The sequence below is a fragment of the Protopterus annectens genome, chromosome 11.part0, assembly GCF_019279795.1.
Source record: "Protopterus annectens isolate FY-2018-M chromosome 11.part0, PAN1.0, whole genome shotgun sequence".
Taxonomy (NCBI): Eukaryota; Metazoa; Chordata; order Ceratodontiformes; family Protopteridae; genus Protopterus; species Protopterus annectens.
The window spans coordinates 622,688,378-622,713,112 of NC_056745.1; the positions used below are offsets into that span (position 1 = coordinate 622,688,378).

Consider the following 24,735-nt stretch of genomic DNA (forward strand, 5'->3'; position numbering starts at 1 on the left):
TATTAAATATTAGTATATATTAAATATTAGTATAACAAAACATTTGCAGTAAAATACATAAATAAATATCAGCAGGGCTGTAAGCAAGGTAGAAACAGCTAAAAAATTAACTTGGTACTTAAGTTTGGGGGTAGTGCCTTAGTGCACCCTTTTACTGATTATGGCTCAAGTTAGTTTTGCTAAGAGTAAAACTTCAACTGAAGTAGCTGTGTCTATAGAGTAGAGGTTTGCATGGCACTGCACAAAGAGCAATATAACTGAGCAATGAAATTAAATAAACCAATGGAAAAACAGCTTTTGGATTCAAATTCAGACAGAAAAATAGTACAAATGCAGAAAAATGACAGAACCTACTTAAAATGGATTTAAATAACAAGGCACAGTACCAAAACCACTGAAAAGTAGTGCTAACAGTAAAATGCATTAAATTAATACCTGTAATTTCAGATTTAGAGAAAACACAGTAAAATTAATAAAATGCCATCCACGCAAAGGACAACCACAAATCATTCTTTAATTATGTTAAAAATCTTAGAAACAATGCTCTGAACACTACAGAGCTAATAGTAACTGATATCAAACACTCTAACCCACAGGACATACGCAATCTACTAATGGATGAATTTCTCTCATGTCACTTCCTGTGCCCCTCAACATTCCCAGAATCTCATACCCACATCTACACACCACCCCAAAACTCCCAGAAACAAGTCCTTTTCTAAAGAACATACAATGCTGTGATGTTTTGCTTAATTTCAAAGAGCTGCCGTTACCTACTCCAGATTTAATCATCACTTCACTACTAATTTCAAACAAAATTAACAGAATCCAGACTGTAAAAATAAACAGCCTAAAACAAAAGAACTATATTTAAAACTCTACTCAGTCTAACAAAATCACAGTTGAAATTTCTACATATTCATATCTTACCACTGTCCAAGCTTGTCCCAGTGTAGCAGAGCTAAAATCCCTACATCCATTTCTTAAATATGGAATATGTAAAGGCCTTCCCTACCATACTGCTTAGGATAGTCCTTTAACTGCTTATTCATCAAACAAAATATAGTTCTGACTCTGATAATTCTAAAAGAGTTAACTGTGATTTTATTACTGAAACATTAATTCTGCATATTTTGAGAAAAGACAAAGACACAAGACATTTACAGGCCTTAGTTTTGTCTATCTTGCTTGACAATAATCAGTACAAATCTGAGGTTCACAGTGTAAAATGTGTTGGCTTATGCCTCTGAGCAGGAGAAAATTTGTGTTTCAACAAAACAGCAAACTTTGCTAAGTGGGGTGCTGAAGTCCATGTCCTTTATTTGTTACTTGAATTCTATAGTAACTACTAGGTTCTAGGTTCATGATATACTGTTAATGAATGAGTTCAATAAACAATGGTAAAAACAATCACCAAAAATAACCATATCACCGTCACAGCAACAGCTTTAACAGTCTTATTAGAATGTGCTTAAATAAATAATTTAAGTAATTACATAGAATACCAGTGTAGCTTTGGTATACACTTTAAATACTATGTGAAAAGGCTCTGTAAAATGTATTCTTTCTGCACTTTTCCAGAAAGATGCGAGTGAAAAAATAGACATAACTTGCTTACCCGGTTATCATAGACTTTTTTGAGTGCTTCATAGCGTATGGAACCCTGAAAGATGACACCCTGGAAAAAATTGTTTTTGTCACTAGCAACCAGTTCTACACAGACCATCTCTCCTTCCCCAACCGTCATATCGTAGAAAACCTGCAGACAGAGATGACAGAAAAAACAAAACTCAGGGTTATTTCAATATAATGACAACCCATGTTTTCAAGCTGTTCACAGGATATAATCACTACATTTACAAATTGCAAAGAAAAAAAAAATCCCCAAAAGGCGTTTCCCTTTCTGGCCACACCATCACCAGCATTGTTTTATTTTCATTCCCACATTTCCAGTTACATCCACCTCAGCTGTGGCTCCTATATAGGTTACTTGAGCAGATATAACTTCAAAAACAGACAAATTGGGGATCAGACACTCAGCACTTTATCAGCACCAGGAAGGGTGCAATATTTTAGGCTTTGATCCCCAAAGGTAAAATGTTCCAAGTGTAATGGCACTAGTATCTCAAAAAAAGGGGGGGAATACAAAAGGCTGGCAACAACAGTGGAAATGGTACATCTAGCCTAGGCAAGACGTCTCTTCGGCAAAAAATGATACATTCCCTATCTCACAGAGAGAAAAGAACTGCTTATCAGGGGCTAGGATCTGCCACATTATGCACAGACTCAGGTCATTGGACCACAAGTACTAGTATGACTCAGTCATAGTCCATGTGGGTGCAAATGACCTGATACATACCTCCCTAGACTATATGGAGAGAGACATCATGGAGCTATTGGAATATGTGCCTCAGGCTGGTATGAGCCTAGCACTGAGCAGCATTTTAGTTTATCCAATGATATGCCACAATACGAACAAAAAATGAATGGCTTTAATAAATGGCTTAGTTTCTAGAGTCATTCTAAGGGTTTGCAATATTTGTCAGCATGGAAGGAGACTGTCAACACACCACGCTGCTTTTCCAGGGATGGTCTGCACCTCTACCCTCTAGGCATTTGAATATTAGCTAAAACATTGTCTTCCCCCATAGTGCCTTTTTTAGGCAATGTCAAACTGAAAGAACATCTGACATAGCAAATCAAAACCAAGAAAATCTCAAGGTATTACTGCTCAGTGCTAGGAGTCTAAACAAAAAACACCACTCCCTAGAAGCTCTCTTCACCCTAGGGAATGATGACGTCTGTGCAGTCACCGAGACATGGTTTAAAGATGTAGAGAGCACACTGACAGTGCAAAGTTATAATGCCTTCCACACATTTAGACCAGCTACTATAAACACAGGGAAAGACTTAAGATGGAGGTGTCTCAATTGACATAAAAAATAAATATTCCTTATGGCTGGTTAAACAGGACAATGCATTTGAGCTACCCCGTGTTCAAATTACCACACGCAAAATCCAATATCACTTCCATGCAAGCTATACGTTCCCCTCTATGAGCAAGAAAACCCATACCATGTAATTAAACTTATTGGAAACACTCACCATCCAACCCAATACTATATACATGGGTAACTTTATTTACCCGACTATTAACTGGGAATCCTATACAACACCAAATGTACAGGCACAGAGATTCTTAGATTTTGTGAACACAAACTCCCTGGACCAAATTCTCAATACACCAACCAGGGGTGGAACCATACTGGATCTGGTACTCACTTATATGGCAGACTGCTGCACACTCTCTAGTGTATTGTCTCCTCCGGTAAGGTCACACCACAAAATGGTGTCCTTTGAAGTAAAAATAAAACCTGGACTCCCAGCTAATCCTGGAATAGTCAATAACTACTCTAAGGCTAACTTCCTGCTATAAAGTGATAACCTGACAAAATTTGAAGCTCCCATAAGCCCTGAGAACACTGCTGCATATACAGAACTGCTTGCTGAATTCTTATACAAGCATGTTAGTAGCTGCACAGAAGCAGCTGTACCCAACCAGGAAAAAGTACAAAACTAACAAAAAACAAGCCACCCTGGTGGAATCACAAAATCAATAGGCTGTATAGCAGAAGGAAGAAAATCATGGCAAAAATTAGGAAATGCAGCACCCAGCAAGATAAAAGCACTCTCATCAAACTAAACAAATAACTCAGAGGACAAAGTCTACCAAAGCCAAATATGAGGTAAATTTAGCCGCCCAGGCCAAGGACAACCACAGGGAATTCTTTAGCTATGTCCGCAACCTCAAAGGCAATACACAATTGTGTGCAAAGCTCATTGTAAATGGAGCCAACTATACTGAGCCAGAAGATACAGCAAACCTACAGGCCAGCAAATTCAGCTCAAACTTTCCCCCTCTATCCTCCTCAAACTTCCCTCAGGAAATACCATCAAATATAACTCTCCCTGTTATCACTAGGTAACAGGTCCTTGATACTCTGCCTAAGGTCAAGAACACTGCATCAATGGGCCCAGACAATATCCCAGGATACCTTCTAAATAGCATGAAACATGACCTATCAGGCCCTCTGGAATTGCTATTTACCTGTAGCCTTCAAAACAGGCTCTGTGTCTCATGAACAGAGAACAGCAACAGTCTGCACAAAGGTGGGCCATCTACAGACTCTGGATACTGCAGACTCATAAGTCTCTCTAGCCTTATATAGGCTCATAAGTCCATAGGAAGGTACTAGGCTATCTGCCCGAAGGCATGAGGTACTTCTGTGGTCTTTCTAACTGTTGCAGGTGTCTTGTAAGGTACATCCCAAATGGGGAGTTGTACTCTATGCTGGGTCTGATGAGTAGAGGAGCACAATGACCTCTTTTGATCTGGATGCGAACCCTTTTGTGATTAGGTGGGCCACGTAGAAGAATTTTCTAACCACTTTGGCAATGTGATCAAAGGTGAGATTACTATCTACTTGGGTCCCCAGATACCTTATTACGTCTTCCATATTTAGGGGACTACCACCTATGTGGTAGTTTGTAGGTACTTTGTTTTTTCCAAAAGGGGATGACTATGCACTTTTTGGCATTTATTTTGAGGCCATGATTTTGACACCAGGTATCCGTCTCGGTGAGGCTCTTTTGGAGGATGGCTGTGTCAGCTGGAGAGTCAATTATAGCCCCTAGTTTGCAGTCGTCTGCGAACTTGGTCAGCCATAGTCCTCCTGTGCTTGCCTGTAGCTTTGAGAAGTATATGCCGAACAGGAGGGGTCCCAGGACTGTGCCCTGGGGAACGCCACTTGTAGCCGGTTTAGAGTCGGACCTAGTTCCTGCAACTCTCACCATGTGGGTTCTGTCCGTGAGCCAGATGGCAACCCATCTTGTGACGTAGGGGTTTATGTTCAGGCTGGTGAGCTTTTCTATAATACCAGAATGGGGAATGGTGTCGAAGGCCTTAGCGAAGTCTATGTAGGCTGTGTGTATCACCTTTCCCTCGTCTATAGCCTTGGTAACTTTCTCAAAGAAGTCCACCAGGTTTAGGAGGCATGATCTGCCCTTAACAAAGCCGAACTGGGTAGGGTCCAGTGTTTGGAGGTTCCCAATGTCTCTGTTAATGAGTTCCATGATGATGCGCTCCATAGTCTTGCAGACCAAGCTATATGCAAGACCATATGCAAAGCCATGGAAAGAATTATCATGGAAATCATCAATAATGATATAGTAAACCTCTATATACTGGCCCCAACGCAGTCTGGCTTCATCAAGGGGAGGTAGTCTGCTTTGAAATAGCCTTTCCCTCAGCCCCTGCAGCAAATGCCACCAATAGTTGTTCTCTTAGAGATTTTGTCCTGTTTAAGTAGAATCTAAGTTGTCTGTGTACATCCAATGAATGCAGAATCCGCTCACCCTTGTTCTGTGGATTGGAAAAGAAAGTTGGCAGATGAATGGTCTGATTAAGAGCCACACTGGATACCACCTTAGGCATGAAAGATGGACTGGTCCTGAGAGCCACCCTGTCTGGATGAAAAATAATGAAAGGCTCCACTGCCATAAGAGCCTGTAATTCAGAAATCCTTCTAGCTGAAGTGACTGCTAAAAGGAAAGATGTTTTCCAGGAGATAAATTTTAAGTCTGCAGTAGCAGCTGGCTCAAAAGGAGGTAGAGTGAGTTTTTCCAAAACAAAATTGAGGTCCCATGCAGGAGTTGGTGCTCTCCTGGGAGTTCTTAAATTTTTGGCCCCTCTGAGGTACTGCTTTAGCAGAGGATGAGAAAAGAGGGGAGGCTCTGTGTTGTAATGAGCTGAAATGGCAGAGGCATGGATTTTTATGGAAAAAGACCCCTGTGAAGCATCTCAGTTAAATATTGCAGATTCTGAGGAATATTGGACATTTCTGTGCTTATTCCTTGTGCTTGATTCCAGGCACAGAATATTTTCCATTTGTCAGCATATGATTTTCTAGTACTAGGCCTTCTAGCCTCCAGAATGACATCCATCACAGGTTTGCTGAGAGATGTAACTGGTGAAATTAGTTGATTAGCCATGCTGCAAGATTCAGAGTTTGGAGTTGAGTGTGCAGAATTTGATAGTTCTGCTAAGACAGTAGGTAAGGTGTCTGAGGCAGGTACCATGGGGGAAGGTGTGACATATTCTGAAGAAGTGGGTACCAGTGTTGGCGAGGCCAATCTGGAGCAATCAGAATCATTTTTGTTTTCTTTCCTGTCTGACTTTTAGTAAGACCTTGGAGAGCAGAGGCAGAGGAAGAAAGGCATAGACTGATAGGATTTTCCAGCTGAAGGATAGAGCATCCACTTTCCAAGCTTTTTTGTGATGAATTCTTGTGCAGAATTTGTCCAACTGATAGTTTTGGGGTGAGGTAAAAAGATTTACGTTTGGGCTCCCCCATTTGCGTGTCAACATGCTGAAGATTTGTGGATCCAGTTTCCATTCGTGTGGGTCCATAAGATTTCTGCTTAGTTCGTCGGCCAGAGTATTTTGCTTTCCTGGCAGGAATTGAGCTTGTAGATGTATTTGATAAGTCAAGGCCGTGTTCCACAATGCCATGGCTAGTCTGCAAAGAGGGTAGGAATGGGTACCCCCCTGCTTGTTTATATAACTGTGGTGTTGTCTGTCTTTATCAGTAGTTGTCCTGGATGAAGTAAGTCCTTGAAGGCTGTCAGAGCATTCTATACAGCTAGCATCTCCTTCTGGTTGATATGTAGGTGCATTTGATTTGGGCTCCACTGGCCCTGAATGCATCTCCCTGCCAGATGCGCCCCCTAAGCATAATTTGATGTATCTGTAGCCAGGGTTTGGGCAGCAGGGGGTGGGATGAATGACAGTCTTTTGTTTTGGTGGCAGGCCTCTGCCCACCAAAGGAACTCTAGCTGCAGGCAAGGAATGATAGGAATCAGTTTCCAGGCTGTGACAATGTTGACTCCATAAACTTTTTAGGTACCACTAAAGTTTCCTCATATGCAGTCTTGCATATGGAATTATTAGAATGCAGGAGGCCATGAACCCCAAGGCCTGCAGAATTTGTCTTGCAGATAGCTGGGTTTTTGTGGCCACCTGTTTGAAGTAAGTCATCAATTGAATTTGTTTTACTGGCGAAAGGTAAGTCATCTGGGCCATTGTATTCAAGCTTGCATCCAGGAATGTAATTATTTGAGAGGGTACCAGCTGTGATTTATTTTCGTTTATGGTGTACCCTAGACAAGTTAGAAGTCTTTTTACAAATGCCATATGTTTTAGAAGAGTGTTCTTGTTTTCTGCCTGAATTAGACAATTGTCCAGGTATGGATAAATTTGAATATTTCTCTGCCTGCAAAATGCAATTACTGGTGCCGGGCACTTTGTGAAGACCCTGGGCGCAGTAGATAAGCCAAAGGGCAGTGCAGAGAATTGGTAATGCAAATAGCCTGCTTTGAAGCAGAGGTATCTTCTGCAAGATTCCCTGATTGGATATGCAGGTAAGCCTCTTTTTAAGTCTAGAGTTACCAACCAGGCATCCTTGCCTAGCATAGGTAGCAACTGTTGCAGAGTCAGCATCTAGAATTTTGGAATGTCCAGAAATGTATTTAGAATGAATAAGTCCAGAATTGGATGCCATGATTTGTCTTTTCTGGGTACCAGGAAAAGTCTTGAAGAAAACCTTGTCCCTAATTCCTTTTCTGGTACTAGTTGAATAGCCCCCATATTCATGAGGGACGTAACTTGTTTCTGGGCCTCTGCCTACCGATTTGGAGGCAGATCTGGCCATCCGTTTGGGATTGGCAATGTGTAAAAATGAAATCTGTATCCCTGGGATACTATATTTAAAACCCATTTGTCCTGGGTAATCAGATGCCAGTTTCGTGCATGAAGTGCCAGTTTCCCCCCAAAGGGGCGGCCAAAAGATAAGTGCTTGGTGATTGCAGTGGAAAGTCATTCAGACTGTTTACCGTAGGAAAGTGCCTTGTTACTTCCATATTTGGAGGTGGAAGCACCCCACTGCTTTGTTCTATAAGTCCCTTGTGACTGAAACCCGGAGCCTTTGGAATGTCTGGGTTTGGCTTGAGCGGCTCTGGTGGGTACTGGCAAGGACCAGTTCTTCGTAGGCCAGTGCCTACTGAACCTGGATAGCTGCACTTGTAGGAAATTGTTTACAGTTTGCATAGATTTAGCTTTATCTTCCATCTTTTTCAAAACTTCTTCTGCCTTATTACCAAATAGACTGTCCTGTTGTAAAGGAGCATCCAACAATTTTGCTTTAACATGGTCAGGCAGATTTTGCTCCTTGAGCCAAGCATGCCTTCTTATCACAGATCCAGTCACAGCAGCCCTGCAAGAGGCCTCCAAGGAATCAAAACAACATTGCAAAGTATGTTTTCCAACTTGTTCAGCTGAATGCAAAAAATCCTGCAACTCTATTTTCCACAGAGTCAGAAATCAACATAATTTTCTGTTTAAGTAAGCCCATGACATGCTGTTGATGTTTAAGCATATGAAATTGACAGTTTAAAGCCCCAATTGCCAAGGTTGCAGATGTGTAAACCTTCTTACCCCATCTATCCAGTGCCCTGTAATCTCTATCAGAAGGGGTAGGATTATAGCAGTAGAAGCCTTAATGCCCTTGGGACCCTGAGAAATGGTTTTGGAGTCAACAGTAGGGTTTTTAAAAAGGAATTTGTGGGAGTCAGGAACCCTGTAATATCTGTCTGGCTTACTAGGAGTTGGAGGCAGGGAATCAGGAGCCATACTGGATTCTGAGAAAACATCATCAACAATGTCCAGAACAGGAGGTACAGCCAAAGGCCTATGCTGTGGCAGAAGAAGGAAATCCCTAAGTCTCTTTTTAGATTCTGAGAAATCCTGACTCTCCCAGTGAAAGTGTTCCCTTAAAGTATGCAAAGTTTCTCCAAAAGAAAAATCCTCAGGAGGAGAAGCAGAAGGGATGGAATCTTCTGCATCAGTGTCCTCATAAGTGAGAATAGATAATTCCTGATCAGAAGAGGCAAAAGAAGAAATAGAAACCTGAACTGAAGATTCATAGTCAGTGCCTTGCCTAGGCCTCTTAGCTGGAGGGGGATGGGTACCCCTGATCAAGGTAATTAAATCCTCAGCCATTTTGATCATTTGTTTTTTAGGCACTGGGGCTTGTACACGTGGCCCAAGCATAATTTTTTTAGACACAGAAGTAGATTTTGGCCTTAGTTTTGAAGATGGCGTTGGTTTAATATACAAATCTTTAGGCCAGAAAACACCCTCAGAAGCCGGTGCCTGCTCAGCAGCTCCGGACCCATCTAAGGTAGAGACATCCGGCGGGTTCAATACTTAAGTATCTCATAGCATACCGGACTCTGAATGGGTTTCAGTAGAGGCCTGCGAATCAAAAGTAGTGGGTATCAGGGGCTGCGAAAGCGCCTCACTGAGTACCGGCGACTGGCTTAGGAGAAGCTTCATCGTCGGTTTTGGACCACGACGGTCTGTCTCTGTCTTTTTCTTTGCATTTTTTAGGTATTACGGTAGTCGGATTGCTAACCAACGACATTCCTGGATAGTTAAATCTTGAGCCAAAATATTTAGAAGGAAAAATATACCAAAGTTTAATAGTGCGTTGATTAAATTTAGCACAAAACCGACAGCAAGGCACGTTGTGGTCAGGGCCTAGGCAAGGAATATAGGTTAAATGAAAATCCTTATGAGGTATTTGCTTCCCACAAGTAATACAATTATTAACTTTTCCTGACATCGGTAAGGAGCAAGAAAAAGTTTCCCCAATGGGGTACTTAGCTTTTAGTTGAAGACTTTGGTTCTGAAACTAGAAAATGAAAATTTCAGGAGTCGGCCGAACGGCACTTGCGAACTGCTTCTGCTTCAGGCACTGCGCAGCAAGAAAGACTGATGTAATGGCGTCGGCTGCATGTTTTATACCCTTGACGACCTGACGTCATGGAAGAAGGGACAGCAACTGACGCAGGACCCAAGACTTTGTTAATCGGGCCAACTGAGGGCAACCTGTCAGCAGATTACCCAAATTTACTGACTGCAACAGTGAAACATGAAGAACATCTCCTTTCAAGAACATTTTTATACGAGACTGCATTGAAAGAGGGGGTACATGGACAACAAATAAACCCTGACAGAGGAATAAGAAAAGCCATAGGACAGTAACTCACACAAATATTGGAAAAACAGAAAGCAACTAGTCCTAAATGGGTGCTGGACATGTTGTTGGCACCAGCTAAAAAAAATTTTCCGTTTGCTAATATATGATTTTCTAGTAGCAGGCATTCATGCCTCCATTAATACCTGTTACACCTCCTCAGTAAACAGGTGCCTAAAAGGAAATAAGCCCCTGCCACCCAGGCAGTGAACTGAAGATGACTGATGTTGGGGTGTATCAAACACCCCTGTTCTTGTGTGAGTAGATTCAGTCTTTGAGGAAGTTTGAGGTAATTGCCCATGGCCATTTCCAAAAGAAGGGTGAACCACTGTTGCTTGGACCAGAAGGGAGTCACTGCAGTGATCTTGGGGGATTCCTTCTTAATCTTCAGAAGTAACCTGGATATTAGTGGAAGGGGTGGAAGAGCATACAGGAACTTTTCTGTCCAAGGAAAAGAAAGGCATCTGTCTTCTACAACTTTTTGCATGGAGTCCTGGAACAGAATATTGCCAGTTGATTGTTCGGACAGGAGGCAACTGAGGAGCTCCCCATAGACGGATCAAATCTTGGAAGACCACTTGATCTAGTTACCATTCATGAGGGTCTGCCCTGGTCCTGCTCAGCTTGTCTGCCACATAATTTTGCTCTAACACAATGACATTGTGCTGTGAAGCTATATTTCAAGCTAAGATGGCTAGTTTTCAAAGGGGGTACAACTTAGTTCCGTCCTGCTTGTGATGTACCATATGACTGTGGTACTCTCTGTAACCACTTCAAGAGGTCCCAGGGACCAAAGATGGTTCAGAAAGTTGAGTGCCTTAATCAGGGCAAGGATAGTTATGTGTCTGCATCTGTCCTTGGTGTCCCACATGTTTACCCCTCCTGAAACTGCTCCTCAAGCAAAGTCTGAAGCATCTGTGGTGACTAACTCCTTTGAAGTAGGGAGGGAGAAGGGAAGACCTGGACTTAAGGATATCTGTTATTTCTACCAAAATATTTCTCTTCTGACAAACCTCAGCACTCGGATTTGAAAAGATAAAGTGTGTTGATGCTGTGATCAAAGAGACTGAAGATACCTCTGTATCTTTCTCATGTGGAGTCTTGCCATGGGTATCATGAGAATCATGTATGCCATAAGACCCAAAATTCTGAGGTATTCCCTCACAGTAACTAGAGTCTGAGTGGAAAACCTTAGAAACAGATCTGAATAAAGATCTATTTTTGTCTAGTGGAAGAAAAGCTTATGTGTCTAATTGACATCCCAGGGACACAATTCTGTGTGGAGTTAAAAATGACTTTTGAATGTTCTCTTGGAATCCCATCTTGTGTAAGAGGTCACTCACTCAAGACAGAGATTCCAGACACTTTGAAAGACTCTGCAAAGATAAGCAAATAATATAAATATATAAAAATATGGATACCCAGTACCCTGTAATGAGTTATAAACAGAGATACACTTTATGAACACACTTGGTGCAGTGGAGAGTCCAGTTGGTAGGGCAGAGAATTAATAATGTGATCCAGACACACAAAACCTTAAGAAAAATCTGAAGTCTGGATGAATACATATGTGATGATAAGCATCTTTTAAGTTTGGTGTTACCAGGAAACTTGAGATAGGAAGAAGAGGTAACAGGATGTGAAGTGATATCATTTTGAATTTGGGCAATAATTGCTCTCCGAGCACTTCCTTCATTTGACACTTGGAACATCCTTGAATAAATACATTTCTTCACCTGGAAAGGAGGAACTGGTTCTGTCACTTTTTGGGACAGCATGGGATGACCAACAGGTGGAAACAAAACAGTCTGATCTGGAGGATAAGGAATGATCCCCTGAAAAGGAGGAATTTCCTCCCACTGCCATCTGTAATCTTGAACAATGATTTCAGAACTTATATGTCTGAAAAAAATCTGCTGCCAAACAGAAGAACAGAGATTTAGACTCTTAAGAAAAAAGAGGCCAGGGTGGAAGGGGGTCATAAGGTTTCTTGAATAGTTATTAAGACTTATTCTATTTTTTTTTTTTTGCCAAAACTGGATGAAGAGATAGAAAATCCCTTAGACAATTTGGAAGAGATGGGCGGCTTTCCCCTTTCACTACACTTTGTGATAACCTTTGCAGCAGAGGGGCCAAACACTGAATCTCTAGCCAAGGGAGAATTTAAAATCTCTTTTTTTAATATCATTTGGGAGGTTCTGAGAATAGTGTATAAAATGACTGAGGAACTTTAGAAAAACAAAAATGGAGGTGAAGACTTTGGAGCTGCAACCACCAAACAACTTTATTGTAAAACGGTTATTTATTTATTATTTTATTTTAGATTTGGTCACCAGGAAAGTTCGAATGGACATTGGTCCTTTTTCAGCAGAGGCCCGGGGAGAAAAGCTCCACAAATAACATTTAGTATCACACATTAATGTCCACAATTACACATACAAATAATCATCAATCTGCACTCATACAGTATCGTACATAAATGTCAAGTAGCATTATTTAACCTATGATATAAAACTATATAATAGAACCTACAATTTAAAATATTGGTTTCATCAGAAAATAAAGTAGTTGTTACTTTTTAGCAGCTATCAGTAAGTACAGAAAGGGTAAGGTGCAGCTAGGTTGATATACGAGATGTGAGGAGACAAGTAGCATGGGATGAAGGTGTGACTGACAAGTAGAAAAATGAGGAGACAGAGTAAGAGAAAGGAGGGGTCCTAGTCATTAGCCTGGGTTGTCACAGTTGCACAGCCATGAGTTCAACAAATGTGATTTTAAGGACTTTTTAAATTCATGTATGAAAGCTATAGTTGTGATGAGAGGGAGAAGTTTATTCCATTGTTTGGCAATTGAATTAGAGCAGAGGGATAAACTAGCAGCATTATTATCTTTAATTACTTTGAGAAGAAGCTTTTTAGTGGAGCGGAGGTTTCTGGAACAGGAGTATGGAGTTATCGGGTCTTATAGTGAAGGGGTTTTCTTGGGATGACGTAGAATTTTGTGTGACAGGGTAAGTTGATTATACAGCAGTAGGTGGGGAAGTTCAAGTCAACTGAGCTGTTTGAGAGCTAGACAGTGTTGTGATCTGTAAGTATTGTTGGTAGTGAATTTGGCTATTTTATTACAGCAGGCTTATTTTAAGTCAGAGTAGTGTGGAGATGAGGTGTGTACGTGCAATAGCGGTCCGATTGTTTGTTCCTGTATAGAGTACCTAGTTTTTTGTGGACTTTCTTTATGGTGAGAGAGACATGGATATCAGATTTCATGTTACAGTCAATCACCATGCCAAGCAGCTTTGTGTGGGTAACAGGAGATACAAAGGTTTTATTACTGGATATGATGTTGAATGAGAGGTGAGGATTGGTATGTTGTGTGGGTTGGAAGATAAGTTTTGTTTTATTCTGGTTGAGTATCAGTTAGTGCTCAGTGGATTCAACAAAGTGGCCAAGATTCAACAGAGAGAAAGGAAGCTTGAGTTTGCCTGTGTAGTTCCTGGGAGGAAGAGAATGCTCATAGGTTTAGGTTCATAGGTTGGTACTAGGTTATCAGCCCTAGGGCCTGTACAAGCCTAGCCATAACAATTCCCTGGCTATTTCTTGCACAGTATTTACTTCCCTGGACCCCTGTCTAGCAGGGCAACTGACGTGATCCCTGGGGTGAATTTCCTTTCTCCCATCCAATCGTCAAGGTTCCTTTTGAAGAGGGCCAAAGAAGCACTCTGCTTGACATGTATGGGCAATCTATTCTAGAGTCTGGGCACAGACTAATGTAGAGTTGTCTGCATACTGGATGACAGAGGAGTGGAGAGTAAAGGTGTAAAGTTTATTGGTGAATATAGTAAACAAGAATGGAGCCTTGTGGAAAACCTATTGTTACAGGAGCAGTGGTGATAGCTCCTGATACCATTTAACTGCCTGCTGCCTCCCTGTTAGGTAGCTATGAAGCCATGCCATAGTGGATTGGCTAAGATTTAGCTCTGACAGAGCTTTTATGAGCTTGTTATGGTTAACCATGTCAAAGGCCTTGGAAAGATCTAGGATGAGGGCTGAAACGTATTAGCCATTATTTCTATGCCCATTAACTATGTGAGTGAATGACATGAGAGCAGTGGTAGCTCTATGGTAAGGCCTGAATCCATGTTGTATGTTAGTGAGCAGTTTTTGTGAGTTGAGATGTTCCATAATTTGTATGTGAATACACCTTTCCATAAATTTTGAGAGAGGAGACAGTATGGTTACGGGGCGGTAATTTGTTAGTTCTTTTGAGCTGCCCCCTTTATGAAGGGGAATAGCATGTGGGACCTTCCAGAGGTCTGGGACTAGTTTTTCGGATATGAAGCGGTTGATAAGGTTGGGTACTGGATATACTATTACATCAGTGGCAATTTTTAAAAATTCAGCTGGGCGTTCATCTGCAGCTAGTAAGGTTGATTTTAGCTTTTTGAGTAATTTTTTAATCAAGTTTACAGAGACAGGTTGAAAGTTAAAGCTGTTTTTCATTAGTAAGGTGTTTGTAGTATTCATTTGGGTCAGGAAAACTTTGATAATTTTTAAGTACAAGTATGGATTCAGTCAAGAATTTGTTAAATTGGGTGGAAATATTAGTTGAGGTGTCGGGAGCAGTAGGGTAATGAGTCTTGGATTTACCTGGCTGAAGAACGCTATAAATAGCTGTCCAAAAATTTCTAGGATTATATTGCTGTTTCATTTGTATGTTATGGCAGTAGTTTATTTTGTCTGTTCTGATAATTTTTTGATTTGTTTCCCAGTTATAGGTATGTCTGTTTTGAGTTGATTGTTTTGCTTTATGCCAGTTGGACCAAGCGAGTTTGGATATATTATTACCAGGCGGGAAGTAACATCCAATTAATTTTAAGTAAGATTAAGCTCTTTTGTCCTTGGTAACCTGGACTTCACTGAGGAACTTTATACATCCTATCTGCCTTTTAAGGGCAGCTGGCTGACTATCAGGAAAACTGCATGCACACCATTTCTTTAAAGCTGGCAGAACAGGAAGAATGAGTGTGGATTCTGGAAAATCCTTCTGTAACAACTCATAGTATTTTCGGAGGGATTGAGAAACCTCAGTGCTCTCCCATTGAAAACACATGCATAATCCAGCAACAGTTTCAGAGAAAGAGAAGCCCCCACAGGAAGCAACAGAAACTGAGCTCTCCTCTCGAGTCTGAATTGGAAACCTGAAATAAATAAACTGTATCTGTCCCTTGCATCCTCCTGTTCAGATTCAGAATCTTGAATCTCTTCAGGAAAAGAAGAATCTTTTATTTTACCAGAAACTAGTTAAAAAGAAGGATCAATAGCTTGATTTAAACCCTGAGGCAGACCCAATAAACCATTCCTATCCAAAGAAATTTTCGGAGGAGCACATGGATGCTTGGTTTTCTGCATCTTTTTGACAGGAAAAATGGAGTCAACTGTGTTAGTAATTGTAGCAGCTGCTTCCCCATTAATGGGCACAGCATTCTGACACAACAGGGAAACCAGTCCTGTTCCCTCTCCCAGGGCTGACTAGAGTAACTCTCCCTTGCACACTGAAAGGATTTCAGCAGCCCCAGAGTACATGGCTAACCTTTGGTCCATAGTAGCTGTAGGTGCTGCATCAGAAGGATCCAGGGTAAACTTGCATTTTATCTGTCTTTGGCCTAGCACTCTTGTGTGGGGTCATTTACTGCACTGTTATAACTTGTTGATACTTGTTAACCTCTGCTATCTCTGAAAAAACAAAAAAACAAAAAAATAATCTTGCTTTTTTCCCACTTTTCTGAGATTTAAAAAAGTTCAGTTACAAGCTTGCTGTTCTTGAACTGTTTGTAAGTTTCTGTGAGGCCATTTTTTGCTTGGGCTAAAGGAAAGTCTCTCTGTTGATCAGTGGCAGTGAAAAACATTGAGCAGCCTGCCTGCCCCTGTGGGAGTGGTCACTGACTTGAAACTGTAGTTTTATTGGCCATTCTGGGTCAATTCCAAAACTCCTTCATCTTCCTCTCTTAAAACCTGGTTGCCTTGTGGTTTTGGCATCTTTTCAGGCTTGTTGGCTGTTGGTGAAGCACCCACCAAGAGGAGAAAACGCTGAGAGAAGAAAGGAGCCACGTTTGAGACTTTGTATTTTTCCTCTGTTTATTTGCTAAGTTTTTCTGCATAGCCGCCTATTTTGAGCATTTTCTGGTTTGTTAAATTTGATTTCTGCATTAGTAACTGTATTTAGAGCACAACCTAGAGCTGTTTACTGAATTTCCTGTTTGCACTTATTTTTAAAATCATTTTTTCTCAAAACTTCATTTTATCGGTCTTTGGCCTAGCACTCTTGTGTGGGGTCATTTACTGCACTGTTATAACTTGTTGATACTTGTTAACCTCTGCTATCTCTGAAAAAACAAAAACAAAAAAAAATCTTGCTTTTTTCCCACTTTTCTGAGATTTAAAAAAGTTCAGTTACAGGCTTGCTGTTCTTGAACTGTTTGTAAGTTTCTGTGAGGCCATTTTTTGCTTGGGCTAAAGGAAAGTCTCTCTGTTGATCAGTGGCAGTGAAAAACATTGAGCAGCCTGCCTGCCCCTATGGGAGTGGTTACTGACTTGAAACTGTAGTTTTATTGGCCATTCTGGGTCAATTCCAAAACTCCTTCATCTTCCTCTCTTAAAACCCTCTTTTGAGCAGTTTTGCACGTTTTTGAGCATAGCGCAACAGCGGGCAGCGCCGCCTAATTAGGTTTAAACTATTCCTGGCTCCACAAAGTCTGCTCGTCACTTTTTCCCTTAGAACTGCTCTATCTCTCAATTTAAACACCATATTCTCATTCTAAGGCCCTTCACTGGTCCAATTAAGTAATCCTACAAGTTAGCACTATTAAACCATAAGCACTACTTACTCTTATACTCTCTACGATTACCCTGTCCTCTATTGGTCCATCTTAAATTCAGTTTCCCTATTACTCTAGCATGTCCAAAGGTCAGTCAATGGTTTCCTCTCCAGTCCAGCTGGTGAATCTGGGAATTTTGAGGCAATGTTACAACTGTCTCATGTACACGGACAACCCTCTCCTCCTCCAAACAGGTTCAAATATATGTGAGAGATGCAACTATTTAGCCAAACTGGAGGCTGAGCTCTCTCATCTCAAAACTGGTGAAACCAGTCAGGAGGAGAAGGTAACCTCACACAACACAATTCCAGTATCACATAGTCCCACCACATCAGCGAACCAAACACATAAATACACAAAAACATACTCGGAGGATCTAAATAAAAATCTACCTAAGCAACAGAGACCTCCAAAGCAGACATCCAAGCAAACGCTACCTCAAAACAAAACACACACAACACATAACCCATAAAAGTCAGTGTGCCAAGCAGCCTCAGCCCTTAAGGCTGAATAACACACCTGATACTCTTGTTATAGGTGACTCTATTGTCAGACACACTGACGTCCCGCTCACCAGGCTGAATAAAGAGAAGGTCATATTGAGCTGCCTGTTGGGTGCTAGGATCCGACACAACGCAAGCACTCAGGTCACTCCAAAGCAAAAACAAATATGACTCAGTCATTGTACATGCTGGTGTGAATGACCTGAGACGTACCTCCCTGGACTACATGAAAGGAGACATAGAGGAGCTCTCTGATCATATAGCCCAGGCTGGTATGACCCTGACCTTGGGCAGCATCTTACCCTCACCTAGAATGATGCCACAGTACAAAGACCAAATGATCGATTTTAACAATTGGCTAAAATTTTGGTGTCATTCAAAGGGGATCCAGTGTCTGTCAGCCTGGGATGACATGCTCGACAAGCCACGTTGCTTCGCTAGGGACGGCTTGCACCTGTCACCACTGGGCTTTTGGATATTGGCAAAGGCTCTTGCCACCCCCATAGTGCCTTTTTTAGGCAAGGCTCAAAAGTCAAACCCACCCCCATAGACAGCACAAGGAACAAGAAACTAAGGATAATGCTGCTAAACGCTAGAAGTCTTAACCTCAAGATGCACGCACTTGAAGCTCTCCTCAGTATGGAGAACATCGATATCTGTGCAGTGACAGAAACCTGGTTCAAGGCCCCAGAGAGCACCCCAGCACTACCAGGCTATACCTCATATCATGCTTTTCGGCCCCAAAACCCGGACCGAACCACAAAAGGAGGGGGATTTCCATATTTATCAAGGATATCCACACCTCCAGGTTAGTGGCATTGCACGAAGTATCTGAGACCATCCATGTGCAACTAACAGTGGGCAAGACTGCTTTTCAGTTTATAGCATCCTACAGACCACCCTCTCAAAGTCAGGAATCCCATTCGGCTTTCCTGAAAACATTGGAGAACATGAAGATCTCTCCGAACACCATTATATTGGGCGACTTCAACTACCCAAACATTGACCGGAAGCACTACTCAAGCCCCAGCACCTAAGCCCAAAGATTCCTGGAAATTATAAACTCAAATGCTATGGAACAACTAGTCACCACTCCCACAAGAGGGGACAACATACTAGACCTGATCATTACCAACATGGGGACTCTATGCTCCACACCAGAAGTATATCCCTCATTGGTAAGATCAGACCATAAATTAATTTCACTGGATGTCCACATCCCGACCCCACCCCCAGCCCAGAAAACCACAGTGAAAAACTTCTCAAAAGTGAACTTCTCACTTCTCAAAACCGAAGTGGAATCCTTCAAGGCCCCAGGGCCAGTGGAAACTACAGCCCAAACTGCAGAATCCTATATAAATGCATTCTACGGACATCTTCAGGAATGCATGGATCATGCTATCCCAAACAAAACCAAGACCCAATCATCCAAAGGCAGGCGTCCAGTCTGGTGGACCCCTGCCATAAATAAACTGTACAACAGAAGGAGGAAGCTACTACATGATAGAGCAAAATCCATAATAGGGAAGGCATCTCTGATCAGTACTAGCAAAAAATTACGATCCCTCATAAAATCCTCCAAGGCCAGCTTCGAGAGAAAAATTGCACAGGACACCAAAGAAAATCATAAGGCTTTTTTCAGTTATGTTAGAAACCTGGGATGCAACTCCCAGACTTGTTCTGAGTTGATTCTAAATGACAAAAATACACTGAACCCACAGACATCGCCAATATCCTGGCAGACAGGTTCAGTGCAAACTTCTCCACCCCCTCCCCCCCAAAAGAGCACGTATCTATCCCGGCAGAGGGCTGCCTCCCAAACATCTCAGATGCTCAGGTGAAGGCTGCCCTCTCCAAAGCAAAAAACACTGCTTCCATGGGACCAGATGGCATCCCAGGTTGCATCCTACATGAACTACAAGAGGAACTAATCCCTCAAATAAAACAGCTATACAATCTCTGCCTCACTACAGGATATGTGCCCACAGAATGGCGTACAGCAACAGTGGTCCCACTCCACAAAGGTGGAGCCTCTACGGACCCTGGAAACTATCGCCCCATAAGCCTGACTAGCTTAGTCTGCAAGGCTATGGAGAGGATCATCATGGAGCTCAAAGACATTGGGGACCTACAGACACTAGATCCTACCCAGTTCGGCTTTGTCAAGGGCAGATCCTGCCTTTTGAACCTGGTTGACTTCTTTGAAACAGTCACCAAAGCCATAGATGAAGGGAAGGTAGTCCACACAGCCTATCTGGACCTTGCAAAGGCATTTGACACAATACCCCACTCGGGCATCATAGATAAGCTATCCAGCTTAAATATAAACCCTTATGTCACAAGATGGGTCGCAAACTGGCTCAAAGACAGAACCCACAGAGTGAGAGTTGCTGGAGCCATGTCAGACTCGAAACCGGTCACAAGTGGCATCCCACAGGGTTCTGTCCTGGGACCACTCTTGTTCGGTATATACTTTTCCGAGGTACAGGCAAACGTGGGAGGACTATGGCTCTCCAAGTTCGAAGACGACTGCAAACTGGGCGCCATAATCAACTCTCCTGCTGACACAAGCATCCTTCAAAAAGGTCTCACAGAGACAGATAACTGGGGCCAGCGCCATGGTTTAAAGCTAATTGCCAAAAAATGTATAGTCATACCCTTTGGCAAAAACAATGTGCCCACAAGTTACCACATAGGTGGAAACCCATTAAGTACAGAGAAAGTTATTAGGGACCTGGGGACCCAAGTTGATAGCAATCTCTCCTTTGAAAACCACATTGCCAAAGTGGTTAGAAAGACCTTCTACATAGCCCACCTCATCACAAAGGGTTTCACATCTAGATCAAGAGAGGTAATCGTGCCCCTTTATTCATCCCTCATGAGGCCCATCATAGAATACAATGCCCCTTTTGGGATGTACCTTACCCGACACCTGCAGCAATTAGAAAGACCCCAAAGGTATCTCACCAAGAGGATCAAGGGTCTCAAACAGATGCCATATGCTGCTCGGTTAAAAAAACTCCAGCTCTACTCAGTTGCATACCGCCTACTTGAGGCGATCTATGCCTGACATACAAAGCTATGTCAAATCCAGAATTAATGGACATGCTCCACCTCAGTAAATCTAAATCCCTTAGAGACACACGCTCGAGGGACTTGAACCTCAGCACAGAAATAAATAGAACTTGCTGGAGGGACAGGTTCATAACCCAGAGGCTCCCTTCGCTCTGGAATAGAATTCCAGTTCATGTGAGGCAGAGCACCTCACTGAATCTCTTCAAGAAGAATCTTGATAAGTGGATGGGGGATCGTAGGTTTGTCCCAGGGATTACTCCCGTGTCACTATTAGACAGAGGCACAGTAAACTAAACTTTAAAAAAGGGCACAGTATACTCAAATCAAGGGGTGGCGTAAGCCATACAGAATCGGGCTAGGCTTATAATTGCCCCAGGGCAGATAGCCTAGTATGAACCTATGAACCTAAGATTAGTGGACTGAGGTACAGATGCTGGTAAACACTACTAGTCCACAAAAATTACTTTTTTGACAGAAAAAAACACAGTAAAAAGCACTTTAAAATACTATGCCAGCACCACAAAAGAAAAATAAACAAAATTTCTCCATGGAAAAAAATATTTTCGGTTACGTTACACTACTTTTTACTTACAGAAAAAAATGAGGACTTCATTCAAAAGTGTGTTACAGGCTCAATACCGTTAAAACATAACATTCCTAGCTTTAAAATAACTTTCCTGAAGAGGAAATTAATAAAACATCAACAAAATAAAGAAAAATGGAAGCTTTTCCCCCAAAGGGAACTTACCTACCAGGCAAAGGAAAGCACAAGCCGATTGTCGATCCTCAAAAGCCGCAGAGGAGTACTCTCTTTAGTGGCAGTAAAGCTCTGAAGGACTTCTCACCCAAACCTGTCTTTTAGTCAACTCAGCTTAAGCTGCCTGACAGTTTCGGTACCCTGAAGCTTTGGAAGTTGGCAGGCTGTTACATCCTTGGCAGGATATAACCCACACAGCAAAGGCTACTTATATAACCCATATAGCTAAGGCTATTGCAGCATACGATGATCATGCAATATGTAAGGTAAGAGATGCTTTCGTCTTTTAGCAAGAATACAGGTGCAATGGGAGGGTAACTTAAACCTCATACTCAGACTCTAAAGGGTTATCACTGGCATTTCGAACTCAAATGTTTTTGACTGGTTGAAACATACGTCAGAAATGGCTAAATATAACATTAAAAAATTAACTAACCCCGGGATTCATGAAGCTTGGCACAAGGCCAGCGTTAGGCTTGCGCCGACCGTGTGGCGTGAAGATGGCGCAGTAGTGCCAAATGCATATTAATGAAGGCGCGCTGCCGCCACAGCCATGTGCATAGGAAAGGAGCGTGAGTGCATAGGGCGTGTTGAAGTGCCACACGGAGGCGTGGAAATGCCAGCTGTCGACATGCAACCTAAAATGCTTGCATATAACAATTTGCAAGCAATACTAATCACATCTGTCAGTGTCCGTGGATACTGAAACGTATGCAAAGCATGCGAGACAGTTCCTGCGAACACAAAATGAAGAAGCAAACACAAATGCACGGTAGGGAATAACGGGTCCCTATCCCTTGAACAAATGACATTGAAAACCGTGTGCCCGTAGTCCAACGCAGTGTAGATAGTTATACCAAGTGGAAGTGAAACGCATCATATGTTAGCACACCGCCAATAGGTACGTCCAGCCCAATGGTCAGGGTCACCAGCTGACCCATATTGTGAGGGAGGGTACACAGCTGGGCAGATGTGTCCATAACAAAAAACACAATAAATGTAAATATCTAGCCACCATATGACCGAATTATATCCCACAACGCATGTAATAGTCACATACAATAGGTATCTCCGTATTTCACATACCAAATGTGACAGGAAATAGAATAAGCATGTAAACGAAACAGAAGGAGCATATAAACTGCTACAACAATAAGGCAACATGCAGGCTGAAAGGAACAGTATTATCCGTAGTGTTGACTGTGGGTACGTGTTGTCCAGTACAATCGGATATGTGTCCGGAATATATCCCATCCTGGACTTAGGAAAAGGTGGCATCCTACCAATGATTAGAACAGTCGGCCAAAATCCGAACATCTGCGGTCCAAACCGAACTTGTCTGGATGTGTCACAGTTCAACGGGTATTACCCGGGTATACCAACCATGTCATGAAAGTTAAGTATGGGCGTGTATCTATGTGCGTGAGGTATAGCATGTGGAAGGTCAAACATGGCAGGGTAGTCCACACAACCATACAGGTACTGGACATATGTAGGGTATGCAATGTGTTACCTTGAGTGTGTCATGGGCCATCAACCAAAGCAGTGAAGGATGGAGTGTCAGGAATATGTGTGTGTGTGTGTGTGTGCGTGTGTGTGTGTGTGTGGGGGGGGGTAATGGTATAATCCTCAAAGGCGACACTGTGTCATATGCAGAATAGGTGAACCAGAGGTGTATGAGGGAGCAGTGGGTGAAGCAGAAAGAAACACAAAAACATGTATACACATCTGCATCTGCAATACAACCAGACAGGCCATACTGTAGAACATAATCCCTCAAACATATGAATATAAAATGTGTGATACAAATGTACAGAAATGTCACTGGCACATATCCACAGATTGGTCCTGATGGAACTGGCCATATCAAATGCAACACACCTGGATGCATAATGGACTAACCAGCATCCTCTCCACAGCACACAACCCGCCCCCATACCTGAACGTCCACCAAATCCAGCCATACTTGGCCTACTAGTTTGGCGCAGCCACATCTACACATAGTGACCACTATGCATATGTAGTAGGTAGTGTCACCCTAGGCAGTTTCAGGACTGCAAACTATGTATCCTTTGCATGTAAAACCCCCAGCACATTTTCATAACGCCAGAAGAATGGTCGGTATCGGTCTTGTTAAATTTTTGGATATCCCTCATGGGATAAGTAACCTGTGTAAACATTAGAATGGGTATGAAGACACGATGTCCAGTCCTGTAGACATCTGGACACAAGTTGGAATGTGCAGTAGTGATGCACGAGAATGTCCAGCCCTAGATGGTCATGCAGAACCTACTACCCAGGATCAAACACCTGACCGTGTCCCGACACGAATAAGCGAGAGAATATATTGCACACATTCGCATAGTGGCACATGGTATAAGGGTGATGAAGGCACTGACGTAAACAGGATACCCCCTGATCCACTGTGTGAGGGACAATTAATGTGTGTGTAGGTGTGACCTGACCAACAATGATACAATGCCAAATGTCCTGTGATTGTAGGAAATAACTATGTACCATACTGCATGTAACAGTTGCCTAAAGCGGTCACGTCAGGATAGAATAAACGTAATTTGTACAAGAAACAGGCAAACAACAAAAGTGCTAAAGGTATAGGCTCACAGCTAGGAAACTAATGAATGTTCTAAACCTGCACTGACCGTGGCTATATGTTGGCCCAAACAATCTGGTGTCCCCAGTAGGGTTATCATCTGTCCCACTTTGCGAGGGACAGTCCCTCTTTGGGCAGTTGTGTCCTGACAAAAAATATTAAAAATGACAAATGTCCTGAGATTGTAGGACATAATTATGTCCAATATGTTATGTAATAGTTGCATAAAATAATTATTTCTGTATCTAAAATACCTAAATGTTACAAGAAACAGAATAAGCAACTAAACCGCTACAAGAATAAGCTTTTATTTAGGCAAATAAGTAAAGTTATATCCTTTGTACTGACCGTGGGTATGTGTCGGCCTGTAAAATCTGATGTGTGTTCCGAAAATGTCCCATCTTGGCCATTTGAAAAGGTGGCAACCCTAGTCCCCAGAATATATCCCAACCTGTACATATGACAATGTCAACGCTACCAATGGTCAGAGCATTCGTACAATAACTAACCAGCCTCTTAACCACTCACAAAGCTAGTGACCTTTGGAGGAAAGGTGTTGAATGAGAATGACTACTTACAACAATGAAGAGTAACAGACGCATTTAACTGCAGAAGATTAGTAGTATTACGAATCTGTCAACATGTTCCAAGTTAATAGTACTAATATGGTAGAAGTGTCCATGTCCTGAGTTGTCATAGCCTTGTCCCTGTCACTGTAGAAACGAGTCCCCGAGTATCACAGAGGTCCGTACACATAAGTA

The 24,735-nt window shown here is 42.1% G+C and overlaps 1 protein-coding gene across 1 annotated transcript in view; it reads right to left on the reverse strand.

Annotated features, from left to right (window-relative positions):
• KIAA0930 (KIAA0930 ortholog) overlaps window positions 1-24,735 on the reverse strand; it is a 2,167,533-nt gene that overhangs the window by 550,504 nt on the left and 1,592,294 nt on the right. The window contains exon 6 of the mRNA XM_044087231.1: window positions 1,619-1,759. Coding sequence (XP_043943166.1) covers window positions 1,619-1,759 — 141 coding nt within the window. The remainder of the gene's footprint in view (window positions 1-1,618; window positions 1,760-24,735) is intronic.